Genomic DNA, 24,884 nt, shown 5'->3' with positions numbered 1-24,884 from the left:
GGCTTCAAGTCCCATTAGGTGAGAAACTGGTTTTCATCTTGTGCCCAGTAGCATCCAGTAGGTATGCCAGCTTTCAAGTGGTAACCTGTTAGTATCCTTATCCATGTGCATAGACCTATTTTCCACCTGTTCAAGAATAAATATATATTGATCTTGATTGTTAAACTTAGTTTGACTGGTAAAAACTGGTCCTAAATGCTGGTACTGGAAAGTCCTATTAGAGATTTCGAATAAGTAAGTGGGTAGGTAAGATGGCAAGAGTACCCCAGGTACACTGCAAGTAGCAGTTACGTGCCGTTTTGATACCATAATGTGGGCCACTACCTGCGAAAAAGTTTAGGGAAGAGAAATCACCTACAGCCAGTGCTGTTGATGTAGTGGAGGAGAGAAAAGGGATCTAGGCGGGAGAATTTATTTCAATCATCCCCAAAGGGCACGTTAAGGAATCTCAAGCGCCCAGTCGCCAGAGCCGTACATTTGCAGAGAAAGTGCTCAACAGTCTCTTGCTCTGCAGTGTCCCCACAGCTTCTGCAATAGGGTTTGAACGAAATTCCAAGCTTCTCCGCATGAGTACCGATCACCCAGTGGGGAGATTTCGAATAAGTTCTTAAATTTTTTTCAGTATCTAAAATTATGCCCACTAGTCCCCTTTCTTTTTTTGTATATAAATCTATCAAGTCTTTGACTCTCCCAAAGTGGAATTTGTGTAAAGTTATTTCCGTATTTTTTTACTTACCTATTTTCATTTAAATTATTAAATTAATTAACTTTTAAATTTATGTTAATTTTTTCATGCTCGCATTTAGTCAAATTAAAAATCCTTTGTTTTTAATTTGCTCTTTTGCTACTTTCTTATTTTCATTAATTTTCTTTAAGCATTGTTTTTATTGCATTTAATTTCGATTAGCGAAAATTAGTTGCGTACAAACTATTGATACTACTACTACTACTACTGCTACTACTACTAACTCCCTTGTAATCACCCAAATATTAAATTATTTAGTATAGATGCAGTTGCGACAGCATTTTTCATTTACATAAATATTCTCGAATTTGATATTTCATTTAGTTAGTCGACAACCCTCACCTCTTTCTTTCTGTTTTGTGTCCTCTCTCATTTCTTCTCAACGCGCTTATTTACACCATTTCATTTTTGTTGCCCTAACCTCACTTTTACTTTCTTTTAAATATTCTCGATTTTCGTTAAATTCTTTCGATTTTCTTGCTCTATTTGATGCCCAATTACTTGAACGTAGCTCTGACAGTGTTGCCCTTTTTCTGTGCGCGAAAACGAAACGGAATTCTCTTCTTTAAATGCATGTGTTCCTTTCGATTTTCCTTTTAGCGAAAATGTTTCATAATTGATTAACATATAAATTTTAAAATTTTACTAATAAATCATTTTTCTATATTTTTTATTTACTCCACCTCGTTGCTGGGCTTCAACGTTTCAACTTGAATATTTTTGGGTGATTAACAAAAATCTCCAATGATCTGTGCTGATGCTCGGCTTTGCTGTGGGCTGTACGGCTTTTGCGCACTTCCAAAATCAACTCGTTTTTCAACACTTCATATCACGATTTCGGTACAATTGGATATCTTGAAACTACCAAATTATGACGATTGCTGGTGACGATTGCTGTCAATATCGGCGAATTCATTTTGATATACTTACCGTTGATCTGATTGATCTTTCATATGATTTAATCTTCGCAATGCTTTCGTCGAATTTCAATGGTACTTAAATATTTCCGCACATATATGGATGTTGTTGTCGTACTACCCTCATTGTTTATGTCAACGATCAACTTTATTTACTCGTCTGCTATTCGTTGGCATTGGAAATGTGGAAACTTGCCGGCCGCTAACGACACACAACTACACAAAAATCGGCAATTGTTCGAATGGATGAACCAACCATTTCGATTTTGACATACTCATGACACGTCTTCAACTCTGTACTTGTAGCAGGGAATGCCGGTGATGGGACAACCTATGATGGGTCAAGCCCCTTTGACTGGCGTGCAACCGACGATGGCGCCAATGATGGCAGCGGCGCCGCAAGCGCTTCACAGTAGTGCGATAACAATGCAACCGCAATCACTCCAGCAACAGCCCAACGGTGGCAATAAGGCGGCGCCACTCGATCCATTCGGTGTGTTATAAGATGGCTGGCGTGGTTAGCAGCCATGAGCAACAACTACAACAATAACAACAATATTATCATAATAACCCAACCCAATAAGCAGCAGTAAAGCGCCACTGCTGCTGTAGCGGAGTAAAACGTCATCAAACTACAGCATAACAGCATAACCAATCAACTAGTTGGACGATGGGGGGAAATACAAAAACAAAAAAATGAAGAGGAGAAAAAACAGCAAAATGTTTGGCTGATTGGGCGGGGTTGATAGGGGGTGGATGTGTCAGATTTGCCGCTGTTTTCCTTTGTGGGGGCGCGGACGCGTACGCTAAGCGTGTAGTGCAAGTTGTGAATGAGAATTTAAAAAAAATTCAAGAATTATAAAAATCAGTTTCAAATTATAAATAAATTAATTAAATACAATTAAAATAATATTATGATTATATTACATTATATATATTATATGCATAAAAAAAATCAAGAAAAAATGCAAAAGTAAAAGAAAAGAAAATAAATGCAATGAAGACGCGTTGAAGTTAGAAAATAAACCAAGAGAGTAAATTATATAAAAATGATTATTGTATTGTACTATTTCTTATAATTATAATTATTGTATTGTATTGTATAACTGCAAATACCATTACCGATCACAAAAAACGATTTTTGAAATGAATAAAAAAATAGCAAAAATGAAGGAATTACAGAAAAAAACAAAAACATATAAATTACACGCCACATACTTACTATTATTATAAATAAAAGAGATATTATATAAATAAAACAGACACATATGCACACACACGTGCATGTACATGAATAATGCAGAAAATTCTATATATTAGTGATGTAAGTGGTACACAAAACAGGCATGAACATGAAAAATAATAAAGTAAGGCCAACAGAAAAATATACGAGTAAAAAAATAGCATGGAATGTAGAAAGAAAAATTATGAAAATTAAAAAAGAAGCTGAGAAATGCTAGACAACCGATTCGTGGTAGTGTGTGTAATGTAAGCAAATGTTCGCGTCATATATATGTTTGTAAAACAGTTGATATGCAAAATTATATAAAAAGCAAAAAGCAAAAAAATTATGTAAAAAAACAGCAGAAAAAATATATAAAAAACAGATGAAAACCACAAAACAAAGCAAATAATTATATGAAAATGTTGAAAATATGCAGATTATATTTAATATATAAATATATGTATGTGAAAATATATATGTATGTACATATATATATATTTATAAAGCGAAACGCAAGACAAAGAGCGAGCAGAAGAGGCAGGGAAAGTTGACGTTGCCGTTGAAATTGAAGCTAAGGAGCATAGAAATACTTATTACTGTTGCAAGGCGAAAGCTAATACGCTTACAAGCGTACACGAAAGTGTTTGTTCAAGCTTTTGAGTGCAAAAGAAAAATTGTCACTGCATTTTAGATACAGACAGCCATACTTTATATTTGTGCTACACTGCATTATTTAGAGAAATAGCAAATTATGGGAAAGAGACGATAGATATTTTTTACTGCGCTCAAAAGTAATTTCTATGCTTAACCCTTTGGGTACACATTTATTTGAAGGAAATTTTGCGTTTTGGAGCGCATTTCATTTTGTGGGCAATTAACCCTTTTGCAACACCGCTCGAAAGCGCGACGTACTCAAAATACCTTGCGTCGGCAAGACTTTTACTGTTTGTTCTAATAGAAAATAATGTTACAGGGCAACCAAAATTATTTATTTTCCTCAAGGTTAGGTTAGCCTGGTTGGCAACAAGCCACGCATAGACTTTTTGGTCCCTAGCGATACCAGATAGAGACCTCAAACTTGTAACAAAACAAAATTATTTATTCCGGATTATTTCGTTCCTGGTGATAAAAGAGAGCTTTGGCTCGCGGATTATTTCGTTCCTGGTGGTAAGCGAGACCTTTGGTAGCGCGCGGATTATTTCGTTGAATGATGAAAAGGGTTAACAGAGGGGTGTTTTATGCCAGAATTTATTTATTTTTATTCATGATACCCCTGCGCTCCTAGATTATGTTTAGGTCACATTAGGCAATTCATATTCCCAAAAACAAAACAAAACAAAAACAAAAAATTCAATTTATAACAAAAGGCAAATTATTAATAATTTTGTAGCGTGTGATATTTTTCAAAAATATTAAACATTTACATACCAAAAAGTTCTTCAACACATCGATCAAAATCACTACATTCTTCGAGACTGTCGCTATCTTACTTACTTACTTTGCTGGCAGCTATATGCAATCGATGTCGTCGGTTCTGGTCGCTACCAAAATGTTGCGTCAATTGCCTCTATATTGCGTGCCTTGACGCCAGTTAGAAATACTCAGGGCAGTTTCCTGGTGCTACCGTTAGATGAGCGAGTAGAAGACGACCGGTGACTTACACTACACTGACAGGGTTAAGTATACTGCTACATCAACAACAATCAAGGGCGGTCAGGTCCTCGTCGAATTGGTCTTCACAACGTAAAAGAGGACGAACTTTTTTGCGAACATTTCGAAAAGAGCACTTCTTTTGCTAGAAGGTTGTTCGTTCGCTCAACGTGACAGCTGCTGAGTTTTAATGCGCTTCACTACGTCGATGTCGCGTACAGTTCGTACAGCTTGGGATTCCATCTTATTCGGTAATTGAACCCTAGGTTTTGCGAAGAATTTTTCGGCGGAAGCTCCCATCGCTGTTCGTGAATGTCCAGGACTTAGCGTCATACAGTAAAACTGGGGAGATGCGTGATTGATAGAGCGTTTTTTTTCGTCGCTATCATTTTGGTAAAATGTACCCTCTATTTCTGCCATTATGGCGCTGTGTATTCCAAATAAGGTTCAACACAATACTGAAATTATTTGTTTTGTTGCAATTGATTCAAATTACTCGCAAATAAACAAGAATGAGCAAGTCAAATATTGCCTCCATTTCAATGACGTATCAGAACGTTGGATGTGCGAATTTGTCCAAATGCACCCAAAGGGTTAAGCGAGCAAAAAGTTTGCGTTTGTAAGAGCAAATGAAGTACATAATTTTATATGCATAGATACATACATACATACATACATACATACATACATTATAAACTTACAAGTGTCTACAGACCATCAGCAGATCAACAGTGGTGAAGTATTTTGCCATCATTTCCACCATTGCAAGGATAATATGAAAAATGTGGTGTATTTTTTTTATATATAAAGGGGTTTTCAATTGGCGCGGGTCAATTTTGCCACCCTGTGGCAGCCATTTTGTTTTGGTGACATCTGTCAAATCTTTTGTTTATTATTCAGTTGTTTATGCCAAATCACCATGGCAAGTTACACGATTGAACAGCACGTTCAAATGATAACACTTTATTATCAAAATGAGTGTTCATGAACGCAAACGTTGCGCGCATTGCGCCCATTTTTCGGTAGACGTGGTGGCCCTTCCAATTTCTTATGTCCCATATTGAACCATATGGACCCAGACGACATGTGGTTCCAGCAGGACGGCGCTACGTGCCACACAGCAAACGCCATTTTATTCCATTTCAACATCTACTCGCCCTTATTGAAAAACCCTTACTTGGCTTTTTTTCGCTCTTCCAACATAGGAATGAATTTTCACATATGAAATGTACAGCTTAATAAAGTAAGATATTCAGCACGATCATAGAATCCTTCGCAGAAAAACCTTCGGAATACGAATGTCTACTACGAATATGAAAAAATTGTAATCGTGGGTTTCATGTGAACTCGAAAAAAGTGCTCCCAAACTGAAATGTAAAATTTTGATATTTCCACAGCAGCTGGTTCAATGTAAACAAGAAAATTGAGCAAAGAACCTTTAAGTTTTTTATCAATTCAGTTGAATTTCCAGATTAAAATGTATTCGTTGATATGTGCGATTATTTCAATAGAGGGGAAAAGTGAGAGAAGCAAACGGAATCTCAGTATTCAGCGAAAAATATTGAGAGATGCAAGCCACACTCTTTAAAGCAGTGAGTTAGTGATTCAGGGTGAACAGTCAGTTTTTCCCCCGACAGTCGTTGCCCCGACAATCGGTTCTACTTTACCTATATGAAAAAGAAATCCATGATTTATGCGAGTCCATTAGAAAATACACCGAGAAAATAATGTATTTCTTTTCCCCAAACTAATATTTGAAAGCACGCAAATGGAAGGTTCTGCTTCTTTATTACAGGTTGTTTCGGCACGTCCAGAAAGCTTTGGCTGGCCAACCTTCCATTCAAATTGAAAATTCGCTCAATTCATGAAGTACCTCAAAACAAAAAAAAATCTTTTTTCTTGCCAAGAAGACGTCTCATAATTAGCGACGGACAATGTCTAGAATGAAAGAATTCTATAAACAGTTCTTAAGTTGAGTTCAGAATAGTTAATACTGGAAACAGTCACCGACGTAAGCGCAGTCCCCTGTTAGCTGTTACGATCAAACTAATGAGAACCCCATGTAAATGAAAAATTACTTCCTTGCGTATCGTAGTATCGTAGATTTGATTGCAGGAGTTTTGAAAATTCCCGTGGAACCCTGTCAGCTGATTGCTCTCTCACCACACAGTGTTGCCAAGCAGTACATTTCGAAATCATTCACAAAATAAACTTAGAAAAATTATAATTTTTATTAAAATAACTTAAAAACACTGTTGAATAATGTTAATTATAGATAAATGAACTATTTGCATGTGTTGATTTTTGGCTTTGGTTTATTAAACAATGAAAAATTGTAACCGATAACGCTGATGTGTGAAAAAGTGTGTAAGCAAAAGTATCAATGGCAACATTGTGTAGATACAACCAAACACATACACACACAAACCGATGTATTGGGTAAATATGTAACTAAAAGATCGCAGTTGTTCTCTACGGGATGATTTTTGCTCAGTTTTGTGCTCGTTAGGGGCTGCGGTAAGGGACTACGACACGTCGGTCAGCATAACAAAGTAAAGTTTGAAGTATTTTTTTAAATAAAATATTGCATTAAAATTCCGAAATTCAGTGCTCGATAGGTAAAATCTGATCTGCAGACTCATTACATTCGTTTTTTTTCTCTCTCTTGGTATCTGTACCATTTTTGTAAAATACTTTTCTACTCATCCTTAAAAATTGTTGAAAAAATTTGGTTGAAAAAACTTTGTTACTCCGTTTTTCGAATTGTCGTACACGTTAAAAAATGTCAATAAATCAAAGACGTATGCCTAGTAAAATGCAGCGTGAATAATATATGTATGTATGTATGTGTGCATGCTTACCTATATCCAAAACCCACAATAAGCTGTCATTTTCCTTTCTTTACTTAGGATGGAGGAGTGGTATCACAAATGACGAAATCATGGAAAAAACAATAATGCTAATACAATCGCTTTCTTATGCACATACGCGTAAATACATATGTAAACATTTAAGGATACTTGTATGTGCACTCTAATACTAAGAAAAAAAATGAATGCCAATTATAATTGTAAATGCTCTGAAACTGAATTCCTGGCGTACTTTGTTGCAATTTGTGGTACGATTTCTTTTATTTTTTTATATATATGTATATATTTTTTTTTTAATATTTTTTTTTTGAATTTTTGTTTTTTAATTTTTTTTTTAATATTTAAAAAAATTTTTTTTTTATATACATATTTTTTAATATTTTAACATTTTATTTTTTTTGTATTATGAAAATGACAACTTTTGACAATTTTTTTGAAGTATTCATCAATTCTACTTTTGTAAATGTGAGTTTGCTGGGCTTACTTTGCATAAATCGTTACTCAGCGATAGATTGAGGCAACATTATTTGATACGGATAGTGGAGTAGAGTATCAAAATTATTCTGTGTGCTTACTTGGTTCAATTTATGTACACAGTCTTGGCCAAAAGTATTAGGCAGCCCATTAATTACTGATTTTTTTTTCAGTTTAAAAGTGAAGTAATGAACTTTTATTAATGAATCAGTACAAGTAAAAGAAATTAGTGATAAAAAATAATTATAAATCATACATTCTGTCAAAAAAGTACCGAGAATTGTTCAATAAAACGCAAAATAATTCTTTAATCATCAAAATTTATTTTGTCGCCTTCAAAAGAGGCTCCATTCGCAGCAATACACATATGCCAACGATTAGGCCAGTCATCAGAGCACCTTGGAGAGATCTTCTTCCACGCGTTGGAAGAGATCTTCTTCAGCTCCTTTAGCGAATTCTCCTTAATGGCCTCTATCGACTCAAAGCGGAGTCCGCAAAGTGGCAATTTAAGTTTTGAGAAAAGGAAAAAGTCACAGGGAGCTAAATCCGGGAAATACGGTGGCATAGCGTCAAAAAGTGTTCACAATATGAACCTTGTGAGACGGTGCGCTATCATGGCGCAAGATCCATGAGTTTTATACCCACAAATTGAGCTGCTTCCTACGCACATTCTCTCTCAAACGTCGCATAACTTCCAAATAATATTCTTTATTTACCGTAGAACCATTTGGAACGAATTCCCAGTGTACAACACCATGATAATCAAAGAAAACGAGTAGCTTGACTTTCACTTTTGACTGACTTTGATGTGGTGTTTTGTGTATCGGCCCATGTGGATAACGCCATTCAGCCGCCTGCTGACTGGTTTGCATGTCAAACTCATATACCCACGCCTCATCACCTGTTATGATGCGCTGGATAAACGTTGGGTCCGCATTCACTTGCTCAAGCATGTTTTCAGCCACCTTCTTCCGATGAACTTTTTGAAAGAAATTCAACTCTCTTGGAACAAGTCGAGCAGCCACGCGTCTTGGCGTCTCATGCTTAATTGATGGTGTAAAATGTTGCGAATTGATTCGTGAGACACGCTAAGGTCACGAGCTACCTCCCTCAAACTGAAATGATGATTTTCCAGCACTATTTCCGTGACTTTGTCCACGTTTTCATTCGTTGAAAACGTTGACGGGCGACCAGATCGGGGCAAATCTTCCACGACTTCTCCGCCCTCTGCAAAAGCTTTATACCACTCGTAGACCCGTGGTTTCGATAAAGCACATTCGCCATAGGTTTTCTGCAACATCTTCAATGATTCGGCACACGAAGTCCAGTTCAAAACAAAAAATTTAAGACAAATTCTTTGTTCGATATTTTTATCCCTAGTGAAAATCGCAGAGCACACCTGCGGTTGACTGATATAATTAGACGCCAAAAACAAGCTAATTGACAGATCACGCTCAAACTCTGCGACACTGTAGAGGACTGTTGTAACAACATTCCAGCAAAAAAAATGAATAATTCCCGATATTTTTGTCGAATGTAAATAAATAATTAAAAATTATTTGGTAGGTTCAGCCTTTGCTTTTATAACAGCAGCAATCTTCTGGGGTATGCGGTGGACAAGCTTTGCACGTTCGGCTGTTCTTATGGCGCTACACTCATGAATTAAGGCATTTTTCAGCGCTGTTTACGATGTCGTGCCGTGTTCCCTTATCTTACATTTTAAAATAGCCCACATGTTCTCTTTGGGGTTAAGATCTGAAAACTGCGCTGGCCAATCTAATAAAATAAAGTTATTGCCTTTAAACCCACGCAACGTAGTCGCTGATTTGTGGCGAGCAACATTGTCTTGTGGGAATTGAAATCTATCTGAATTAGTGGCGCCGAAAATACGTGTTAACGAAGGTTTCTTATACATTTATTTCACTTTTTACTGCTCATGCGACCGTCGCAAATGAACATTTCACCGACACCATCCGCAGCCATACAGCACCAGATTATAATGCTAGCTCCCCAGGCTTAACAGTGGATACCACGCAATCTGAATGGTGTTCTTCGGCCCATCGTCTCATGAAAAAAATACCTGTAGGAAAGGAAAAAAAATCGTTTTATAAGATTTGTGTTCTTACCTCGAAATTGGACCACTACAAGAAGCTCCGGTTGTTGATATTTTAATATGATGCAAACTAAGTCTCCCTCAAAGTGCGATTCATCAGACCATAGAACATTCGACTAATCTTCCTCCGTAACATGTTGATATCGGAGAGCTCATTCTAAGCGCTTTTTCCGATGTTTTTCTGAAAGCCATGACTACTTACGGGCTTTTTGCATCCTTTTAAACCCGCTTCCAGAAGCCTTCTTCTAGCTGTTCGAGCACTAACGGATTTTCCAATTTTTTTCGACAGCGCAGAAGAGGTTTTTTACGAACTTTGAGAGACTCGCATATAAGTTTTGGGTATTTTACTTGTATTTAGGTGGGAGGTCTAATACTTTTGACCAATGCTGTATAAAGTTATATAAATATTGACTCCCAGCTCTGTTGAAAAAAAATTGGGTTCTGCTAATAGCACCAGGCAAGCCTCTTCAACCCATCACATTTATAATATTTGTCGGTAACTCTTCCCAAATTTTAGAAAATCGCATGTAATTCAAGTATGAGAGAGGAAAGTGGTGGTTGATCTCATGAACGATTTCTAAAGTATTGATCGAAAAAAATGCTACATGTTGTGTGCATTTTAAAATAAACCTTTGTTGTTGTTGTTGTAGCAGTTCATTAACCCCCTGTAGTCACCGATCGTCATCGTTTGTTTCATCTCACGGTAGGCCTAGCAAATATGCTGTTTCGACAAGTTGGGACCAAAGGGTGAGGGATGTTAGGTGAGTGGGTTGATATCCTAAGTTATGTTCACTTCAATTCATTACGGATCGGACCTTCTATGTCTGCCACCAAGGCATTTGAAATACAAATAAAATGTGCGCCAATTAATATCTACAGTAGTTCATGTCTGATATTGTAAACTGCAATTGTGTTTAACCCTCTAATGCACGATTATGCGTCAAAGTATTCATTTTCAATGATAATTATTTTACCTGTTTGGCGTTGGTAGCACCCAAGAGAGTCAGATGTCATTGAAGTACAAGAAAAGTTCTCGAGGCAATCGGTAATTTTTTCTGATTTAAAAAAAGCCCCTTAATAATTTTAATTCCTACATGAGAGTCGTTTGAAAAGTTCGTCCAAAAATTAAATTTTTTTGGGTAAATCTTTTTTGTTTGTCGACATAGTCTCCTTTTAGGCTTATACACTTCGTTCAACGCTGTTCTAGTTTGTTGATCCCTTCCGAATAATAGGATTTGTGCCAGTCTGAAAAATAGCCACTCATTTCTCTTCGTTTGAAATAAAATCTTCTTCCAGCCAGCCAATTCTTCCAATTAGAGAACAAATAGTAGCACGAGGGATTCAAGGGGAGGGGAGTCTGGAGAAAAGGGAGGGGATGTGAAGTGAGTTGGAACCTTAGTTCCCTTTCCTAATTCAATTTTGTGACCACAACTGCTGAGGCGTGAGCTGGTGCGTCCCAGTGATGGGAGAGCACCTTTTTGAAAATCACTCGACTTTCTCGATTCAAACAAACGAATGCCAAATACAAAGAAATATACTGATCTGTGTGAAACTTGTTGTGTGTTTTTCCAAGAGAAGCTATTAACTAAACATAACCTCGATATGCGCTAGTAGTGCTATCTCTCTGACTTTTCACGGACTTTCAAGTGATTCTCTTAACTCTTTTCTTCTACATATTGAAGCTAAAAAAGTACACCCCTCCATGAGTGCTTGGTTGAGTTCTCCTCCAATTTTTGGTGCGTAGCCCAAAGCTGTATTAGAAATGGAGGGGCCTACAGTCTTATGCCGCCTCCAAAGACCACTTGGTTTTTTATGAGACGCTTTTTCATGACATTCAGAGTTTACATTTTGATAATTCAATATTAGTTCTTACGAGAAAAAAGTCCAAAAAACTAATTGAGTTTGCTGCACAAGCAACCTTCAGCTGCTTTCAGATCATTTCATCCGGCACCTAAGCATTAACCATTTTCGCAAATGCGGCTCAGAAAATAAGTTTTGGACTCGTTAATTCGCAGCAGTTTAGTGTTTTGTGCGAGAGAAGGTTAAATTGCATTTTTTTTGGTTCCGTTATTTGCACAAATCAGTTTTCCAATATATTTCGCGAACACTGTTTTACAAAAGTTCGCATACAAAATTTTATTACAGTCACAATTTGACGCTTTTTGATGCTAATGTGACATTGCACGTATGAATGTTTTTTAAAATTGTGCCAATATCGCAAGTATGAAAATGCTTTGTTTTTTAATGGTTTTTATACATGTTTTTTTTTTGCGCGCGCTTTGGCAAACCAAACTACTTATAAAAAAAATTTTTTATTTTTTAATGTAGTAAAAATTTATATTTTTTAAATGTGACTTCTCCGCTGTAAAATAATATAAATATCTCGATTATGGAGAACTAACTTATTTGGCGTCAGCAGTTAAAAAAAATTAGATTTTATTACATTTTTATTGAGTTGGACTTTAAGCTTCTCCACACGTGAATGTTCAGTAATATAGTAATTTAAATATTGCATTAGAATTCAAAAAAGTAGTGCTTCACAGGTAGAAAGTGCTATGTTGACTTAAGCTGTTTTGTCAAAAGTCCATAAATGTGTATGTATTTGTAGGTATTACTTTATGTTCTCAAAATATAATATTAAGCATTCCAAATTTAAAAATTAATATGTATTTATTTTTCACCATTGTGTCTGAAACGATAACGTTTTAAATATTTTCGAAATTTTTAATTCTTTTTTTTATAAAAAATATTGAAAAAAAACGTGCAGTCTGTGTCAAAATAAAGTGTACACCACATATTGATAAGTTTTGATTATTTACATACTTCTTTTTCAATTTCAAATATTTTTTTATAAAAATGCAGTTCATACTGCAACAACTACCATATGAAGCAAAGTTTCCAACTTTGTGTAAAATTTGTAAAAATTCGGGAAAATTTCATTAAAATTTTAAAATTTTTACTTAGAATTTTAAGAAAAATTTCCGGTATGCAGTTTTGTAGATCATTGAATTTTGGTATCATAAAGTGCAAGTACCAAGTAGATTAAAAATCACACTTAATTTTGAGAATTTTTTTACGGTGACTGTATGGAAACAAACACTCAACACCATCAGCAGAAAAAAATTTCAAAAATCAACGCGATTTTTGAACCACTTGAGACTTGCACTTTAATATACCCAAATTTAATGATCTATAAAACTGCATACCGGAAATTTTTCTAAAAATTCTGAGTTTGACATTTTGATGAAATCTTGACGAAATTTTACAAATTTTATACAATGGCCGAAACTTTGCTTCATATCGTAGTAGTTGTGTATGGTATGAACTGTATTTTTATAAAAAAAAGTAAAGTATCTTTGCGAGCAGGCAAGATTAGAAAGAAGGGAGAGTCGGTACGGATATAGATACCTCTGTTTTCACTGACGGATCCAAAATGGAGTCTGGAGTGGGAGCGGGGGCTTACTCTAAATCAGCCAGCATTTCGGTCTCCTTTAAACTGCCGGAAACAAGCAGTGTTTTTCAAGCAGAGGTCTTCGGGATCGCTGTTGGGAGGAAAACATTAATATTTTTTCCGATAGTCAAGCTGCGATCAAGGCCCGGTCGTCGCCGTATTGCAGCTCCCTTCTGGTGAACTCCGGTAAGGAGGAACTCAAACGTCTCGTACGTGCAGGAAACATTTCCCTCATCTGGGTTCCTGGGCACAGGAATATAGAGGGAAATGAAATTGCCGATGAGTTTGCCAGGATGGGGTCGGCAGAACCGGTTACAGCTGTCCCCGTCTCGGACATCGGTGTCCCTTTGTCCGTTGTTAAAGGGAAACTACACAATTTCTTTCTAAAGAAAGCGCCAAACAGATGGAGGTCTGACTCATCGTGTGCTATTTCGAAAACACTATGGCCTCAATACGATAGAAATAGAACGCTTAAGGCGATGGGAATCCTCCGCCATTCAATTTCCAAACTCATCGCGGTGTTCACTGGTCACTGGGTGATCGGTACTGAAGCGGAGAAGCTTGGAGTTCCGTACAACCCCTATTGCAGAAGCTGTGGGGATACTGCAGAGAAAGAGACTGTTGAGCACTTTCTCTGCAAATGTCCGGCTCTGGCGGCTAGGCGCTTGAGATTCCTTAGTATGCCCTTTAGGAATGGTTGGAAGCAATTCTCCAGCCTAGACCCCTTTATCTCCTCCACTACATCAACAGCACTGGATGGCTGCAGACGGATTTTTCTCTTCCCTAAATCTTTTCCCAGGCAGTGGTCCACATTATGGTATTAAAACGGCACGTAAGTGCTACTTGAAGTGTACCTGAGCTACTCTTGTCATCTTACCTACCTACCTACAAGTAAATAAAATTACAAAATAAATAAATAAATAGTCAAAACGTATCAATATCTGGTTTATATTTGATTTTAACGCTGGCAGTATGTTTTTCCTACATTTTTTATTGCTATTTGTTACTGATGTGGAATTTCTCGTTTTGCGAATTTATTTGGTCTTATTTTCCGTATAATTTCACTATAATTTACATCTTTGCGAATTATAAAATTATTATTTTTATATTTTTATTTTTCAATTTTTATATTTTTATATTTTCATATTTTTCAAATTTATGTTTTCCAAATTTTTTTTCATACAATTTTGGCTTTCACAGGCGTTTAAGGCTTTTCGCGATCCCTTTTTTTATTTATAAAATCTTTGTTATTTATTTTTATCCAGCTTTTCTGTGTGTTCCTTTTTATATAGTTTCAACAAAAAGATATTTTTTTTTTAATTTTTTTTTTAACTTTTCAAAATTCAGTTTGGTTGACTCGAAAAGTCGTTTTTAAAAACTTGTATTTGTAATCAAATAATTTTGTATCTGTTTAAATTAAATTATTTTCTACTATTTACACCACACAAAACGCCCAACTCATAATCCCATACATATAAAATATTATTATTTATAGTTTACATATAATGTTCGATGATATATACACACACATATACAATTATGTTAAATATTATGTACCCATAGGTATCTGCTTACGTCTTTATCTGCCTAAAACTACAAAATTTGTTTGTAAATACAGCTGAAAAAAACGCTAAAATTAAATAGAAGAAAATGGCAGAAAGTGTGCAGAAGAATAAGGAATATTATTATAAAATACCAATACCGATAAAATGAACTGTTTTGTGTAAGTTAAATGATAATAATAACGAATCATACCTAGCTTATGATTATAATGATGACGATGATGATAATAAAAATAAAGAATTATTAAATGGATGCGTTGTGTTACTTGATTTTTTCAATACCTGTTTGTAATAGCAATCTCGGGTGAACATCTGCCAACATTGAGTGTTCTTCAACAAAGATCTCTCAACAGACTAACACTTTCACTGTGGTAACTCTGGACGTTAGAAATGCTTTTAAGACAGCTAGCTGGCAGCGTATACTGGAAACCCTCGCAAAAATAGGGTTGCCTTGTTATATAATCAAAATAATTGAGAGCTATTTCAGGGACCGTAAACTGAGGTTTAGAAGTGACAAAGGCGTTGAGGAGTATATCGTATCAGCAGGGGTCCTCAAGGATCAGTTCTCGACCCACTGTTGTGGAACCTAATGTATGACGGGGTTCTAAGACTGGATATGCCCCCTAGGATTAAAGTCATAGAATTCGCGGATGACATGGCGGTGGTAATGGTAGCAAAACATATCCATGAAATTTAGAGGTTCGCCAGCGAATCAGTGAGCAGAATCAAGGCTTGGCCAAAGTCTATGAAGTTGGAATTAGCTGAGCATAAGACCGATGTAATCCTAATAAGTAGCAGAAAAATAATATAAACTATAAATGTAAATGTTGGGAGTGTAATTATTAGTTCAAAACCCGCTACTAAATACCTAGGAGTGATGCTTGACAGTCGCTTACACTTCAAAACGCACCTGAAATACGCCGTGAAGAAGACATCGAGTATGCAGTCCTGTCTGTCGCGAATAACGCCAAACAGTGGCGGACCCTACCACAGCAATAGAATACTATATAACAGGGTAGTCAGCTCGTTTATTTTATATGCCGCATCGATCTGGGCTGACGCACTGAACTTAAATAGCTTCACAAAAAAAAAAAAAAAACTGACAGCCGTTTATCGGCAAAGCGTTTTGCGGACTATCTGCGGCTACCGTACAATTTCGGACGATGCTTCCTTCGTTATAGCACGACTAATCGCCGTGGACATATTGACGAAAGAAATGCAGAGTGTGTATATAAGACTATCTGAACACGATGGTAGCGCAAGTCGTAAAACTATTCCAGAAGAAGAAAGGCGTCATTCGATCGCCTACTGGCAAGACCGGTGGAACAGATCACCGAAAGGTAGATGGACGTATGGACTAACACCCTTCCGTACGACGTGGTTGGAAAGGAACCATGGGGAAATAAACCTCCACCTAACCCAATTTCTTTCAGGGCACGGAGTTTTTCGAAAATACCTTCATAGATTCGGCCATGACAGCTCCCCAAACTGCCCAACCTGCACGGAGAGGGAAGAAGACGCTGATCACGTCTTGTTCCAATGCCCACGTTTTGCTCCCGAAATCTGTGATACATTAAATGGAGAAAACATTAAAGATTTTATGCTAAAATCGGGTGATAACTGGAAGCGAATCTGCGCGCATGCAAGATATATCCATATCGATCTAAGACGCGCGGAGGTTCGTAGTCGAAATAACTAGCAGCCTATGAGCTAACCAGTTCCGTGAGTTAATTCCTTTTTGGACAGTTCCGCGGGGAGAGTGGTGATAGTGGAGAGGTGTTTAGTATGTAGGGGTAGCTGTGATGCTACAAGTCGTGCATACTGCTATTCCGGTATAGCAGTACTCTTGAGAGTTTTCTCTTCACGAGAGTCATCCCGAAAAAAAAGACGTAACACTTCGGTGTAATGGTCGAGGGTTAGAAGTACATAAATGCGGAAAAAAACGGACATGATACTGTTAAGCAAGAGACATAAAACACCTGCTCTTAAATCAACGATAACGATGCGTAAGCACTTTGTCATGCTTTCGGTTCAAAGAAGTGCCGAGGTTGAACTTAAAAACTATACAATAAGGCTAGGAAGCCAGTTGAAAATATTTAAAAAAGCCAGGCTTACTAGGGGGTAGTCAGAGGTCCAAAAAAATGATGATTTCCAATAATTTTTCTTTTGCTAGTCAATTGCTATATTTTACAAAAATAAAAACATAGCAAACATCATGTTTCGACTTAACTTTATCAAAATTAAAAAAAAAGAAATAATAATAATTGTAAAAGTTATCGCTGTTTGTGTGGAACCCGTTTCTCCAGTAGTCCCTTGCGGTGATCATCACAAATCCTTGGAGATTCATCTAAAACCAATCGGACAAGAGAAATTAGTTTTATTAATAGATAATCTTGTGCCTGATCGAAGCTTTTTTTTTCAAAATTAACAATATGGCGACCTCAGGAAATATTTTTCAGATTTTCGAGAAAAAACCGACAATTAATTGTTAAAAAAAAGTCAAAATTTTTGACAGAAAAAATCTATCGATCAGGCACGAGATTTTTATGTTTTTCAAAAGCAGTGTAAATTTTATTGAAGTCTACCAAGCGGTTTTTAAATTACAGTGATCACCAGTACAAAAAACATAGTTTTGAGAAAAACGCATTTAAAATTTTGATATAGAGCTCCGGAGCGCCGAACGCCCTTTGTTAATTGTTGAATAATTCAAAAAGTATTTGTCGGATTCACTTCACATTTTCACGCAATATTTTTAAGATATTATACTTTAAGAAAATGTGAAACAAATGCAATTTGTTGAAAATTTTGACTATCTCTGATCCCTTAAAACATTAAGTTCTTTCAAAAACTTTTTCGCTATAACACGTCGAGTCTTGACGATAATGAAAAAATAAATTGCAAAAAAAATTTTCAAGTTTTTTATAGTGATTACTTAGAAGCGGATTTTGAGGAAGTTCAGGCGGAATTAATTCTTTGACATAAGATAACTCGCAATATGGAGTAAGATGAAAACCAACAGAAGCTGTTGGGCACTATCGATTATAAATATGTAATTTATTAACTCTTCTCACAACAACTTGGGAGAGTAAGGTTGGTATTCTCACTTGCAAAGTGAATGAAAATTTAGGCGAATTTAGCAGTCTTGAATTGTGAGATGCGAATCTCCAGCGAATTCGCCACAAATGGCGAACGAGTGCCGGAAATGAATTTTCTGTATTGCCATTGGCGAAAAAACTAAATTCGCTTCGCCATTACCGTAAAAATTTGGCTACCGCTTATTCTGTTCACATTGGAAAGGAGGAAGTAAATTTTAATCTTATGTATTGGGTATTGGAAATAAGTTTCCGCCCTCGTAAAAGAGGTTTTGCTGCTGATACTATTTTTGTGTTCGCTCTAGTAATATACTGGTGATTTGATGGTGTTTATGTGAGGTCTCGATCACAGTAGTTGACATTCGTTTGAAGCGTAAAGATCCTGTTTTATCTGATGTTAAAAATGTCTACGTTCGTCCCGAAAAAAAAAACATTTGCGGGAAATCATGCTTCATTATTTTTTTATTTATAACAAATTATACAATAATAAATTACAGTATAAATTAAGAAAAGCGACACTAGCTACGAGGCTTTCAGTTGTCTTTTTAATAGAAAAATTGTTAATTTATTTAAATCCCGTAAATTCAGTGGGATGAAGTGAAATGTAAAAAATTATACTGATTAAAACTAAGCGGTTATTGTTATAGAAGAATAAAATAAAATAATACTTTAATCTGCGCTAAATTAAATTTAAGATCCTGGTTCCTTAAGAAATTGTATATTGTCACGATATTGTCATAGCTAGGTGTAGATAATGCTCTACTTAGGTTAATGTTGTGAGCGGTTTCGTACTCCTTCGTTACTGGACATTGGTTAATCAAGTGCTCCACTGTGTTTGGACCGCCGCACAAAGGGCAGCAGGACTGACTTTTCCTGGTTAGAAGGTGTGAGTGGGTAAAAATTGTGTGACCCAGTCTTAGACGAGTATACGGCTTCAAAAAATTAGGGGTCAGACTCATCGGATAGGATGGCGTTAGTCTCTTTGGATTTAGTCTGTAATAGTGATGTCCTTGCGTTGTCCAGTCTGCTAAATCGACATTACGTCTTTCTTTTTTTATGGCGTTAAACAGGTCCGTTTTACTTATAACTTTAAGCATAAGTGTAGGAGATTTGTTGACATTTTTAGCAGCCGTATCAGCTGCTTCATTTCCTGATATTCCAGCATGACCGGGTATCCACATTAGTTTGATTTTGTTTGGTGTTGCAACAAGTGAATTTCTAATCGATGAAATAATTTTGTTCAAATTAGACGATGATTTGATTGCTGTGATGCATGATTTGCTATCAGAACAAATCATATATTTCCCTTTGTTTTTCTTTGCACTCAACGGCTAGTTCGATTGCCAAGGCTTCAGCAGTGAATATTGTATACATTGGATAAAGAAGCCATTGTGATATTGCGGCTCCATCTTGGTTGATTACGGCCAGAGAGGTGTAGTCCGAAGTCTTAGATCCAGCATTGAAGCGTAAAGGTCCTTTTTGATCTGACGTCAAAAATGTCTACGTTCATCCTGAAAAAAAGCATTTCCGGGAAGTAATACTTCATCATTACCTTTTAAAGAAAAGTGTAGCTGAAACGTGTCGTATATTGATCAATATTTACCGTAATCACGCCTCATCAAATACAACTTGAAAAGAGTGGTTTCGACGCTTCCAAGATGGTAATTTCGACGTGAGTGATAGAGTTCGCGAAGCGGCGCCGAAGAAATTCGAAGATACTCAACTACAACTATTATTTGGATGAAGACGCATGTCGAACCCTTGATGATATGTCCAAAGAGTTGGATGTTGACAGATCAACCGTCGGCGAACGTTTGCACGCGATGGGAATGGTCCAGAAAGTAGGTAACTGGTAACAGGTGCCACATCAATTGAGGTTGAGGGATATCGAGAGACGTCTGGTGACGTGTGAGATGCTTCTTGAACGGCAGAAAAGGTTTCCTGCATCACATCGTCACTGGCGATAAGAAATGGATCTAATATGGCAACCCTAAGTGTCGAAAATGTTGGAGCCAGCTAGGTGAACCATGCCCATCGGCAGCGAAAAAAAATATTCATGCGTCAAAGGTTATGTTGTGCATCTGGTGTGATCATAAGGGTGTCATCTATTATGAACTCCTTAGACCATCTGAAACCATCACTGGCGATCGTTGCCGACTCCAGCTGATGCGTTTGAATCGAGCTCTCAAGCAAAAGCGGCCGGAATGGGTCAGTAGACGTGACAAACTGATTTGCCTGCATGACAACGCCAGGCTACACGTTGCTAAATCGGTCCAGAGTGTATTTAGAGTGACTGAATTGGGAAATCTTGCCCCACTCGCCGTATTACCCAGACATTGCACCGTCGGATTACCATCTGTTCCGGTCAATGCAGTCAGCCCTTATTGGAGAGCGGTTCACTTCTTACGAGAGCATCGCAAACTGGCTCAATGAGTGGATCCAGTCAAAAGAACTCGAATTTTTCGTCAGAGGAATCGGTATGCTGTCTGAAAGATAGAGTAAAGTTGTAGCTTCCAATGGCACACACTTCACATAATATCAGGTATTATTTAATTGTTTAAATAATTCGTAATTTTGGCTAAGAAAGGACGGAAACTTATTTCCATACCCAATATATAAAAAATATTAATATCATGGATTAATATTAGAGGCTTAATATTTGCTCTTTGCTTGCTGGTTCTCTTCTTCGGTCATTTCTCTTGTTAAGCACTACAAATTTCGCTTTCCAAAATGGGTAGTCTCTCCTTTAAAATAAGCGAAACTGTGAGTTGACAAAGTTCTAATTGAAATTCAATAATTTATTTTTTTTTTTTGTAAAAAGCAACGACATAAGCCCGGCGGCAATGCAAATTTTAGGTGTGTTCGCCAAACCGGTCGCTTCGCTACATTTGTTCGCTTCGCAAGTGATAATATCAGCCTGAAATATAAATTTCATTACATCGTCGGCTCAAAACATAAGGTAGTAGTCCGGTGTAACGACCGAAATTTCGACGTTTTTTCATGAATCTTTTTTAAAAAGAAAATAAAATGCGATCGTTTTAAAGTTTTTACATATTTTTATTGCTGTTTTGAAGTATATAAAAAATTTTTTTTAAAGTTAATTTTATATTAATTTGTTTAAAATTTTTGACGTCAAAGTGGAGTCCTTAAAAAAGCGATGAGTTGGTTCGGGGAAACACACAGCCTTCCAAAGTCATCTGAAATAAAAAATTCAAAGAGAATTTTATTCTGTAGACTTTATTTTAGGTCCCGAACCTAAAATAGTTATAAAAATAAAAAAACAAAATGGCGGGCTTGTGAAAAAAGTTCTCAAAATCTAATTTTTTTTCTTCATAAATTGTTTAAATTAAATAGTTTATTATTAAGAAATTAAATGTTTCAAAGATACGGAATCTATATATGTGTGTCTTGAATAACGGGTTAAATTTTTAGCCAAATCGGTTAAATAGTTTTGAGTCAGTGATTCCCCGAAATTTCGAAAACATGGTTTTGAGAAAAAAGCGTTTGAAGTTTCACAGCAGCTGCTGCTGGCGTGTCACACGCTTTCATACACAGTACGGCGCGCTCTCTCATTTTAGTTATAACTTTAAAAATAAGTAAAATTTCTGTCTGAAATTTTTATGGTATATGTCTTTTTAAGATGTTTTTCTCCCGATTTTTTGAACCCGTCACATCGGGCTACTACCATAATTAAGAAAATCGAAAAAATAAGAACATCCTTATATCTAGAGAAAGAAGAGAAAGAAAAGAAAAAATTTTAGAAAAAATTGCTGAAAACAAGCGGCGAGTCACAATTAAATTATACTTTTTTTCCTTTACATGCTACTAAATGCCTTTATTTTGCTCCATTGTGATTTGAATTAAGGCTCTTGAGTTTGTTCGCACATTTTCGAACAGCCGGGGCGTATGAGCAACGTGTATACGCACACCTATTCTATGCTCATCACACAAAAAGTTTCGAACGTGAGTTTGAGTATATCGAGAAATTTTAGCGATGCTTGTTTTGCTTGTCACTCGCTACTCGATGCAATTGAAAAATCAACTCACTATAAGAAATAGTGACAGAAAGACATTGAGTGTGCCCTCAATAACATATATTCGGAAGGAATTATTAAATCGCTAACGGAAATGGTGCGCTTGTAATGTTCATAGAACGAATACTAATCGGGCGGACTATAAACGCAGATTTGGGCGAAACATCCATTAAAAAATTTCCGTTCAGTCGTGCACCCGAGAGCGGGGTAATCCCTCCACTTCTGTGGAACCTGACCGTCGATAATCTGCTTCGGGAACTTGAAAACATGAGAGGTAAGATAATTTTACGTATACGCCGTTGATATTGCAGTAGCAATCTCGGGTAAACATTTTCCAACAATGTGTGTTCTTCAACGCAGATCTCTCAACAGATTACCACTTTGATGTAAAAGTCGAAGGCTAGAAGTAAATGCGGAAAAAAACGGGTCTGATAATGTTTAGCGGGAGACATAAAGCACCTGCTCTTAACCTGGTATGCTTAGCGAGGAAACCTCTTAGAGTAACAGAAATGACTAAATATCTAGGCTTTGTATTGGATAGAAAGATAAAATGGGGGCTCACAGTCGCAGATAGAGTACGCAAAGCTATGACGGCATTGTACCTCTGCGGAAGGCTAAATGGGGGAAAATGGAGGTTGAAACCCAGAATGATACATTGGTTCTACACCGCAGTAGTTCGACCAATTCTCTACTATGGTATTGTAATATGAGGGAATGCCCTTTAAAAGGGTGTGAACATTAAAAGAGTTGACGAGGTTCAAAAACTCGCAGCTTTTCTCATAATCGGTCAACGTGAACCACACCAACTGCCTCCTCCCGGTAGAACTGCAGGTGACACATGAGTATATCGCTCGCAGTGTGGCAATATGGTTCAACACCTTAAGAAAGTGATCACCCACGGACTAACGCCACTGTGAACTCCTAGCTGATATTTCGGAGCTTCCCATACTGATGGACTATGCATTGCCGCCTACAATTACAGCAACAACCATTACAATGTTCACGAGCTTCTTACTCTCAAGGGAAGAGTTGTGACGAGACGATGTAAGACAGGAAGAATCCGTTAAAGTATACACAGATGGCTCAAAGCTCGAGCACAGGGTGGATGAAGGTGTATATTTGGAACATCTGGGATCTCCTTTACTTTTTGGCTTCCTGATTACTGTAGTGTTTTTCAGGCTGTACTGATGGTAATAATAAAAGTCGTGACACTGGTGCAGTGTGATGCGATACTTGGAGATGATATCTACATTTTCGCTGAAAAAAATTTCGGCGATAAAATCCCTCACAAAGCAGTTGACAACCTCCAAGGGTGCCATGAAATGACGCATATCTCTTAACGAGTTGCCTGAGTTATTTCACCTAAAGCTAACCTGGCTTCCTGGCTATTGTGACATTGAGAGAAACTGCAGAGCCGATGAACTAGCGAAACTTGTTGCCAAGCTCACTAATGAGGTCACAGACAATGACGTGGCGGGCATACCCTTACAGGTATGTTAGCTACTTATCTTTGAGGAAATTGTAATAGTAACAAATGAAAGATGGCGTAATGAAATAATCTGCAGAAGCGTCCGACCATTGTGGCCGACTCTTAAGGTTTGGCACACTGATTTCCGTTGTAACGGGGCACACAGTCTAATAGGCAGGCACGCCCAGAGGATGGGCATGCAAACGGATGAATATTGCAGAAGTTCTGTAGATGAGGAGGAGAAAGAGACGATCGCGTATCTTCTGTGCCATTGTACTGCTTTATCCAGTCGTAGATTTACCGTTTTAGGTGGACAATTTTTTAACGAATTGGAAGATCTCAGTACTGTGGAAATCTGGGTTTTTCTAAAATGGTTAAAGAGAGTTTTTTGTTTGGTTTTAAGAGAGTTTTTCAGGCGGCACCAGAATGTGCTTTGAGCCAGAATGCGTTCTACCGCTGTGCGTCAAACGCCTCGTGCGCCCTGACGCATATTCCAGCAAACAGGCAAATTGATTTGTTATGAAAAAGATGTTTTGTACAGGGTGGCTGATGAAAGCCGCTACCAAAAAAAAATTGAATAACTTTTTTTCTTTTTAAGTTATCTGTTCCATTTTTGTTTTAGTTTGCAGATTGATCTTTAAAATTTATTAAAATGGATAACTGGGATACGCAAACAAGAATTGGGATAGTCCGCCGCTATCACGCACTGGAGTCCGTAGTTTTGGTACAGAGAGAGTACAGGCGGATGTTTGGCGGCGATCCCCCGAGCAGATGGACCATAATGAGATTGGTGAATAATTTTGCTGAGCACAACCCACAGATACTCCACGAGACGGAATTGCATCCTCTTCGCGTGACAGTGTGGTGTGCGGTTTCCTCACGCTGTATTGTCGGACCTTATTTTTTTGAAGAAAATGGTCACACCGTTACGGTTACTGGAGACCGTTATTTGAAAATGCTGAAAGAATTTTTCTATCCAGAACTACGCCGAAAGAGAATTCCTTTCAACTCTGTGTGGTTTCAACAAGATGGGGCAACGTCTCACATAGCCCAGACTGTTATGGCAGAGTTGCGACGAAAATTTCCCAATAAACTGATTTCAAGAAACTCCGAATTTCGTTGGCCCCCCAGGTCGCCTGACCTTACTGCACCTGACTTTTTCTTGTGGGGTTTATGTAAACAAGAAGTTTATAAAACAAAGCCAACAAATTTGGATGAACTAAAACAATCCATTCGGGCAACAATTGCGGCTATTCCTGTCGCAACTCTCAAAGCAGCAATGA

General features: G+C 37.1%; 1 protein-coding gene across 16 annotated transcripts in view; it reads left to right on the top strand.

Moving 5' to 3' along the window:
* The window catches only part of LOC129235951 (phosphatidylinositol-binding clathrin assembly protein LAP), a 102,636-nt gene extending 99,802 nt beyond the window's left edge, over nt 1-2,834 (top strand). For all 16 annotated transcript variants that reach the window (XM_054870845.1, XM_054870924.1, XM_054870538.1 and 13 more), the window contains one exon: nt 1,969-2,834. In XM_054870845.1, coding sequence (XP_054726820.1) covers nt 1,969-2,166 — 198 coding nt within the window. In that variant the 3' untranslated portion in view covers nt 2,167-2,834. The remainder of the gene's footprint in view (nt 1-1,968) is intronic.
* The last annotated feature ends 22,050 nt before the right edge of the window (nt 2,835-24,884 follow it).

Source organism: Anastrepha obliqua, chromosome 1, assembly GCF_027943255.1.
Source record: "Anastrepha obliqua isolate idAnaObli1 chromosome 1, idAnaObli1_1.0, whole genome shotgun sequence".
NCBI classification, from domain to species: Eukaryota; Metazoa; Arthropoda; class Insecta; order Diptera; family Tephritidae; genus Anastrepha; species Anastrepha obliqua.
Note: the sequence above shows the minus strand (reverse complement) of the source record. Positions and strands in the feature narration are given on the sequence as shown.